The sequence below is a fragment of the Theobroma cacao genome, chromosome 3 (genome assembly GCF_000208745.1).
Source record: "Theobroma cacao cultivar B97-61/B2 chromosome 3, Criollo_cocoa_genome_V2, whole genome shotgun sequence".
NCBI classification, from domain to species: Eukaryota; Viridiplantae; Streptophyta; class Magnoliopsida; order Malvales; family Malvaceae; genus Theobroma; species Theobroma cacao.
In genome coordinates this window covers 31,924,189-31,932,148 of record NC_030852.1, presented here as the reverse complement: position 1 = coordinate 31,932,148, position 7,960 = coordinate 31,924,189, and the positions used below count along the sequence as shown (strand labels likewise).

Genomic DNA, 7,960 nt, shown 5'->3' with positions numbered 1-7,960 from the left:
TACAAAATAGAAGATGCTCTATATTCAAGTTTAAACTTTAAATCATAATGCACTTGTATTAAAAATAAACTCCAAATTTTATAATTTATATGTAGCACATAAAAAGATTAATTTAAAAAGGATATAAGTCTAACAAATAATTAAAATTTATTTGCGCAATAAATTTTTTGCGACTAAACTAAGGTAATAAATAAAATTTGTAACGCGGTCGTTTTGGCTAGGCCAGCCAATCACAGAAAAAACACCGACTCGAATAGCCGACACGACACCGGTAATGTTATAGAAGCGGTCTGTGTGGGTTTCGGAGGTCTGTGAAGCAGAAAGAATCAGAAAGAAATGGAGAGAAAAGTGAGAATAGAAGCGATTGAGAGCATAACAGAGAGGTTGTCCTGTCTGGAAAATCTCTACTTCCCACGCGCCCTTCAATCTTCTGCCTCTGATCCCTCCCATCGCAAGTCTATCCTCCACGACCTCCTCTCCCGCGACGTCCCCGTTTTCTTAGGTACTGGTTTTTTTTTTTTGAACAGCATTAGTCATTATTTCATGAATGGTAGTAAAATCGTTTTAACTGTAATTAAACTAATGTCGGTGATGCAGAAAGATATGGGTCAGAATTGACTAGTGATGAACTCCTCGAATTCGACGCACTCAATGATGATTATGAGGTTAATTGGCACTTAAAGCATCTTAGAAGCAAGATGAGTCCAACTTCAGAGGAATTGAAATCAAGGTCAGTGACCGTCAAGAATCGGAGGCGGGCTTACTTGAATAAATTGATATGTGATGGGCAATATTTTTCGGAGGATGCAATGAGGGAGAGAGAACACTATTTGCATCATGAGTATTTGGGAAAGTTTCAGGATTTAAGTGGGAGAAGCATGGCCAAGCCTGGGGAACGCTGGTCTGAGACTTTGATGAGGAGGTGTGAGGAAGCTAGGTTGGTTGCTAAGATTAGAGAAGAACAGCAGAGGCTCGGTGTGGCTCAAAAAGATTGGGTTGGGAATGAGACAAACCAGCAAGAAGAAGAAGAAGAGGAGGAGGAGGAGGAGGAGGAAGAAGAAGAAGAGGAAGATGAGAATGAAATGAAAAAGGAAAATGGAGGCGAGCATGGCAATGAAGTAAGTCTTGACCCAATTCCTGTCTATATTTTAGCATCTGCATTTTTCGAACAAGTTACTAATTAGGATTCTTAGGTGGAGGCAATATCTAAGTCCAGTTTAAGTTGGACTGTAGACCCAGGGACTAACAGAACATCTTTCTTCCTATGAAATTTATCATTAATTCCAAATGCTATTAAAGGTATTGTACCCTTTTTTGACTCTCTTGCCGGCTGCCATTACCTCATAGAAGGTGATCATTTTGTTACAGGAAACTAGTATCCTCTGACCTACTATTACTCTAAAGACGGATGGGCAAGGCCTTTATCGCTTATGTGCTGCCTATTAATTTGCCTTTAATTATGATGTATTAGCGTTTCTGAATGATTACAAGTAGTAATTAGGGTGTCTGGATTCTTCTCTTTGTGGCTTTTCATACATTGATATCGTACACTGTCTCTTTCAGATGCTTTTGGACCATCCTGGCAACGACAGGGGTGCTACTTCTGCAACTATGGGGGAAGATGAAGAAGCACCTTCAGCAGAAGAAATGCAAGATAGGATGGATCAATTCACGTACATTATGCAGCAGAAGTTTCTATCTGGGGAAGACCGTGAGCATTTAGATTACACAAAAATAGATGATGATGAGACCTTGGATGATCACTGGCTTAGGGAAGCTAACCATGATGCTGAGGAGAAGTATTTTGCTGAAGACTAAGAATGGAGACATACATTCACTCATTGCTAAACATTTGCAGAGAGCTCTTTGGTATAAGCAGTGATTACCCTTTTGTAGTTATGCACCTAACTTCTTTTCATACAAATGATATGAAATCACATGTTCAGTTGGAAGCTATTCTTCAATTAGACCAATAACAGAGCATTCTGTATTGTAATTTCGAATTACAATTTTAAGGTTCCTTCAAGCATATAGCCAAATGAATTACAAATGCCTCTGACATTAATCATGCATAACTATGAGACTAGGCAGCCCCCCACTGTGTTTTGCCCTGTGCGGAGATTGCTTGTCCTAAACAGTTTTGTGAGCATATGGACGACTCACTTGGCATAAGAAGTTTTAAGGAAAATAATCAGTTTGCTTTAGTCATTATAGACGCTGATGATGAGACTCCATTACTACCCAAATCTATCTTTTGGAACGACGCATCCTTAACATTTCTTTTTGTGCAAATAATGTGGTGAGCAGCTCGTTATCGTGGCTTGGCAAATCTCAAATTAGACTTGCCACTGATCATCTTGAATCTGGAAAAGAGATTCAATTTGCTGATCTTGACGCTGCACTCAATATTCTAACAAGTTGACAAACCAACAAAAAATCAGAATCCAGGGCAGGTTGCATAGCATGGGGGCAATATTCTATTATGTACCTAAGCTTTCATGGGTTGGCTTGAATGCAGTCCCAGTGCATACCAGCTCAACTTTTTATGTGATTATTAACAGTATTTGGAGATGTGAACTTCGCAGTGAACGGGAAGTAAAACATCTTTGGAAGCATATTCGTACTAGAAAGAGCAATAGTAATATTTGTAAGCTCTTAAAATGTCCTCCATGTTGCTCTCTTTTCTTTGCTGAGGAAGAGAAACAAAAATTGTCATGGCTAAAAATTGTCGTGGCTATCTAAACTTCCTAGTGGATCTATTCTATTAGGTGAATATCTAAGGTTCTTAGTTACCATAGACTTAAAAGGAAATAGATAAGTTATTTAAATTTCATATCGAGTAATTAGAAAATTTATAAACGTGAAGAGTATTATGATCTCGTGACATAAATACTTATCAATGTATCCGTATCCTGTCAAATACTTTAATGGAATGCCCCAAACTGCAGAGTGGAGAAAGGCACTTCAAATCGTGGAGTGAACAGGATAAAAGTGTGGATGAAATTTAGACAAGATGATGTCTCCACAGGATTGATGGCGGTTTTTTCTATGGATATACAAGACAAACTTGAAGACTAGCTCACGTGGGAGAAACTCGTGAGGTTTAGTGTTCACTCTTTGCACTCTTTTCCTTGTGGGAGATTTACAATGTCGGTCAATGGATCAAAACAATGTCCAATCCAAAGCACCTTCTTCCTTGGAATAATTTTCATTTTCCAAAAGTGGGAACAGAAAGGATCAAATGATCTTGGATTTGACAGTTCAAATAGAATGAATCTGTTCTCTTTTGCTTAACGAAGACAAGGTAAAGTGACCACGATGCCAACCCCACGCCTCAATGCGAACATTAGAGAAAACAAAACAAGAAAAATCCCCTAACACAGGGGGTGACTTGTGGGAGAACCAATGCTTTCAAAACCAAGAATTAAAAGACTGAATGCAAAAGAGTTAGGCCGGCTTCAAATCTCTCACATTAACCGCCCAAGGGACAGATGAACACTGAAACATTTACACCCCTACAATGCTACACCATGAGTCATGAAGCATTCTTTAATCATTTATTATATCCTGCACGACCAGCATTTAAGAATCATTCTTTGGAAACATCGGATGCAAGCTCAAAACTAACTTATTTAAACAAGAATCACCTACCAAAGTTAATAGCAGTAGTACCAACTGTCCTACTCCACCGTTTTTCTTGTATTTTAAGTTGCTGTCCCAGATGTTCCAAGACAAAAATAAAATAAAATACACTTGGTGTTGAAAGCACTGATATGCGTACTTGGCACGTGACAAAATGTTTGGTGATGATGCAAAGGTCAGGGTGGAGAATATCAAATATCAAATACACAGTCTCTAGCTAGCTACTGGCTCTGTATCATCTGGTCCCCAGTTTTATTCACAGTTCCTCAGATTCCCTTTGAGTTTTTGATTTTTCATTTGCTTTTTCTCTCTTTGGGTTTCTTCTGTTATTTATTTATTTGTAATTAATGGTAAAAAAATTTAACAGCTTGTATTTCTTTTGTGAGTTATAGCAATTAGTAAAAATGATCATACGCCACGTGTAAGTCAGACACTCGAAAGATATTGACGTAATCGCACCGGATACTTGCCCCCACCCTTTAAAAGGGAACCTAAGCTATCCCCGCCGATTCATCGGCCATCGCGCCGGAACCTAAAAATTCTCTCCCGATTTTAACCTTTTCTCTCTCTAAAAAATTCCCCTCCACCTTGCTTTCTCTCTCTACTCTGTTCCTTTCTCCATCTAGCAAAAAAAAGTGAAAACCCAATAAAATCCAGGGAGAGAAGTATAAAAGAAAGGAATAGAAATGGGTTAGCTTAAGCGCTTAGCTCTATCTCTCTCTGAACTAAAAATAAATAAATAAATCCGAAACAAAAAAACAAAAAAAAAGAAAAGCAAACCCTAGATTTTGGGGCACCTAGGGTGATTTGCGTCATTACACGCTATGAATCGGCGATAACACAAGCGATTCATATAATCGGCAAATAGGGAGAAGAAGAAGAAGAAGAAGAAGAAGAATAAGAAGGAGAAGAGAAGAGAGAAAGAGAAGATGTACAGAGGAGAGAGAGCGGCCGGTGGCTCCAAGGGAGAGGTAGGGTCCGTGGATCGGAAGCGGATCAACGAGGCGCTTGATAAGCAGCTGGAGCGATCGTCGCCTTCCACTTCGAGGGCGATCAACGGCAAGGATAAGTCCGCACACTCCCTCCTCATGGGGAAGCATCCACCTGATCATCATCGCGACTCTCGCTCTGTTTCTCTACCCAAAGCCAAAGCCTCCGATGGTATAAATATAATCACATCTCTCTCTGTCAATAATTAAATTATATTTTTACTACAAAAATTTTTGAATTTTTTTTCCTTTTCAATATGAGAAATTGAGTTTTTGTTATCGTTATTAATTTTATATTTAGGTTTGGACCTGACTATTTCGAAATTTTATTTGATTTTTTCATTACTTGAGTTTTGATGATTTCTAATGTAATTAAGTTTGCTAAAAGGTTTTGAAATTTATGTAATTGAAGCTGGATATAATTGAAATTCTGAATTTTTATTGTTATTAATACTAATGTTGTTTAAAAACAAATTAGTAATGCAAAAATTTTGATGCCTGCATTTGAGAGAGAGTGAGAAAAGATAAGAAAGCTCAAATGTTTCTGTTGAAATGTCCTAAACGACCCTTGCTTTCAACTGGACGTGCTTCTCTATCTCTTAAAGTGGGAAAGAGACGGGCTTTGTATCGCAAACGTTCTTACTTTAGATTGTCACCAGTGTGTGGTGTGATGAGATTATATAGAAATTGGCTAAACCCTGTATTTGTATGAATAGCTTTAATCAATATCTGTGTTTATAGCTCAAATGAATTGTCAGCATTGAAACTAAGTTGGTTTTAGCTTTTTCGGTTTTTCCCCCTTTTGGAGGGGGTGTTCAATTTCCAAAATCAAATCAAATTCATATATGTTTATAACCTGCTAATTTGTATGCATTGACTGCAGATGAATCTGAAACAGACAGTGAAGAGTCAGATGTTAGTGGTTCTGATGGGGATGACACATCTTGGATCTCATGGTTTTGCAATCTACGTGGAAATGAATTCTTTTGTGAAGTTGATGATGATTACATACAAGATGATTTTAACCTTTGCGGGCTAAGCAGTCAAGTTCCTTATTATGATTATGCACTTGATTTGATTTTGGATGTTGAATCTTCTCATGGTAAGCTTACAGTTTGTTTCGTCTTATGTCAAGTTGTTTATGATGCATGAAAGTTTGTTTCTCTTGTTCTGGTTGAAGTCTTTGTATGCCGTTCTGTTACTAGTTTTGAGAGGGTTAACGTCAGTCTCATTTATGTTCTTTGAAGCTGGTAGTTTCATAATATGGTTTTATTTTAACCTGATGCCTTTAAATTATGACAGATGGCAAGTTTTTCAATTTTTCTGCACTTGATGTTCTTGATAACATCTTTAATTTAAGTGGAACATATTATTTATGTCATGTAGCAACATGGCAAGTGTCTTTCTTTCTTTTATTTTCCTGCAATGCGTAATTTGTGTTGGGCTGAACATGATAGGAGATATGTTTACGGAGGAGCAAAATGAATTAGTTGAATCTGCAGCAGAGATGCTTTATGGTCTGATTCATTCCCGATACATATTGACAAGCAAAGGAATGGCTGCTATGGTGAGATGGTCATCAAGATATTCAATTTGATAGTTTCATGTTTTAATATGTATTGTGTGTGTGTGTGTATTGGGAACTGACTGTAACAATATTTTGAAAATTTTACAGCTAGACAAGTACAAGAACTACGATTTTGGAAGATGCCCTAGAGTTTACTGCTGTGGACAACCGTGTCTTCCAGTTGGTCAATCAGATATCCCTCGGTCAAGCACCGTAAAAATATACTGCCCTAGATGTGAAGATATCTACTACCCTCGGTCCAAATATCAAGGCAGTATCCTTTTTGCCATTGATTTGATACTTCTTGTTGCATGCATTGTGTGGGGAGATAACATGCATGTCATGAATAGCTTTCCTTTCTGCCACTTTTTTGCATTTATGATATTCATCTAATTATTTTTGACGTTTAGGAAATGGTTGCAAGGTCTTTGAAAAAAAAAGTTATTTTTGAATGGCCTTTTTTTTTTGTGGGTGAACGTAAAGTTATTGCAATTCTTTTGGTACATCCAGAGTTCTTGCAAACTTCCTAGGAATAATTTGTTTCTGGGCCAGAGAATATTAACTTTTGGCCAGGTATTTGAAAGGATAACTTAAGATTTCACTTTTCTTTGAGAAAAAAGAAAAGAAAAATGATAACTAGATATAACTGATATATTTAATTTAAATAAAAAATTTTGGATATCAAAATTGCTGTCTGAGATATTTTAATAAAGCTCAGTGATATGGTTTATGTGAACTTTACTTGTCCCATGGAAATATGAGGCATAATAAGGATAGAGAATCTATTGGAACAAATTCAGCCTGTAGTAAATTTATCAGGTGGCTATCAGCTGATACGTCTTGGTATAGGTCATAGGAATGTCCTGATATATTGTCATATGGTTGATGTTTATATTTCCAACACTTCTGCCTTGGTTGTTTTGCTTTGTATTGGTAATACGAAACCTTAATTCTATCTAGACATTGACGGAGCCTATTTTGGTACGACATTTCCTCACCTGTTCCTGATGACGTATGGGCACCTGAAGCCACTAAAAGCATCTCAAAGCTATGTTCCAAGAGTATTTGGGTTCAAGATCCACAAGCCATAATACTGAAATTAAAGCTCCGTTATGGGCAATAGTTCTCATGGGTTTGTATTGCCTAGCTTCTATTTTGGAAGTAATGCTTTTGAAAGAGCAGGTATAGTTCGGTAGTCTTTCAAGTAATCATGTCTTAGGTCCTTTTTATATGTTCCAAAAATTACCATAAAGCATATTTGCAACCAGCAAGTATTTAATTTCAATTTAGCAGCCTATTCTGTGGGCTTCTTCATCCGAATTCTTTCTTGGTAGAGTAACTATTAAATTGCCTTTTTGCTATACCTTCCATTGTACTTTATTTGATTATTGAATCAGTGTTTGCTCTGTGTATTGTCTTGTACTCACAGTATATTATATTTGTTCTCAGCATTCACTTAGTGGATCAATTGCCCTATATATATATATATATATTTCTCGCAGAATATTCTTTTTTGTAACAATTTGCTCGCTATCTGGTTCTTACATTTGTAACACATTACAGATTTTTGCCCCTATATTACATTCTCTCTTCTTATAGGGTTTAAACTTGTAAGATTTTTCTTTTATTTTACTTGTGTTTCACTTAGTTCAGTTACAGAGAAAAAAAAAAGTATAGAAATGCACTCTTGGATTAAGCTTTTTCTCTATGGTGATGTTGTTAACTCCTCTCCTCTATTGTCTTATTGAGTACATAAAAGCAA

General features: G+C 36.9%; 2 protein-coding genes across 3 annotated transcripts; both read left to right on the top strand.

The window, feature by feature from the left end:
* Positions 201-2,039, top strand: LOC18606133 (coiled-coil domain-containing protein 97). The gene is made up of 3 exons (XM_007039583.2): positions 201-502; positions 598-1,118; positions 1,564-2,039. Exons 1-3 carry the CDS (start codon positions 337-339, stop codon positions 1,816-1,818), a joined length of 942 nt encoding a protein of 313 aa, XP_007039645.2. The 5' UTR covers positions 201-336; the 3' UTR covers positions 1,819-2,039.
* On the top strand, positions 4,143-7,657 carry LOC18606132 (casein kinase II subunit beta). Of its 2 annotated transcripts, none has more exons than XM_007039581.2 (5): positions 4,143-4,803; positions 5,515-5,733; positions 6,104-6,198; positions 6,307-6,472; positions 7,159-7,657. In XM_007039581.2, exons 1-5 carry the CDS (start codon positions 4,572-4,574, stop codon positions 7,287-7,289), a joined length of 843 nt encoding a protein of 280 aa, XP_007039643.1. In that variant the 5' UTR covers positions 4,143-4,571; the 3' UTR covers positions 7,290-7,657. The 2 variants fall into 2 exon arrangements, with proteins under 2 accessions (XP_007039643.1, XP_007039641.1); XM_007039579.2 differs by having other exon boundaries at positions 4,144-4,803; positions 6,089-6,198.

Excerpts from the sequence above, each read along its gene's own strand:
- LOC18606133 (XM_007039583.2), top strand. The coding sequence starts at position 337 with ATGGAGAGAAAAGTGAGAATAGAAGCGATTGAGAGCATAACAGAGAGG. Across the intron at positions 503-597 it reads CGACGTCCCCGTTTTCTTAG|AAAGATATGGGTCAGAATTG; the intron begins GTACTGGTTTTT and ends TCGGTGATGCAG. Across the intron at positions 1,119-1,563 it reads GAGGCGAGCATGGCAATGAA|ATGCTTTTGGACCATCCTGG; the intron begins GTAAGTCTTGAC and ends TGTCTCTTTCAG.
- LOC18606132 (XM_007039579.2), top strand. The coding sequence starts at position 4,572 with ATGTACAGAGGAGAGAGAGCGGCCGGTGGCTCCAAGGGAGAGGTAGGG. Across the intron at positions 4,804-5,514 it reads CAAAGCCAAAGCCTCCGATG|ATGAATCTGAAACAGACAGT; the intron begins GTATAAATATAA and ends CATTGACTGCAG. Across the intron at positions 6,473-7,158 it reads TCGGTCCAAATATCAAGGCA|ACATTGACGGAGCCTATTTT; the intron begins GTATCCTTTTTG and ends AATTCTATCTAG.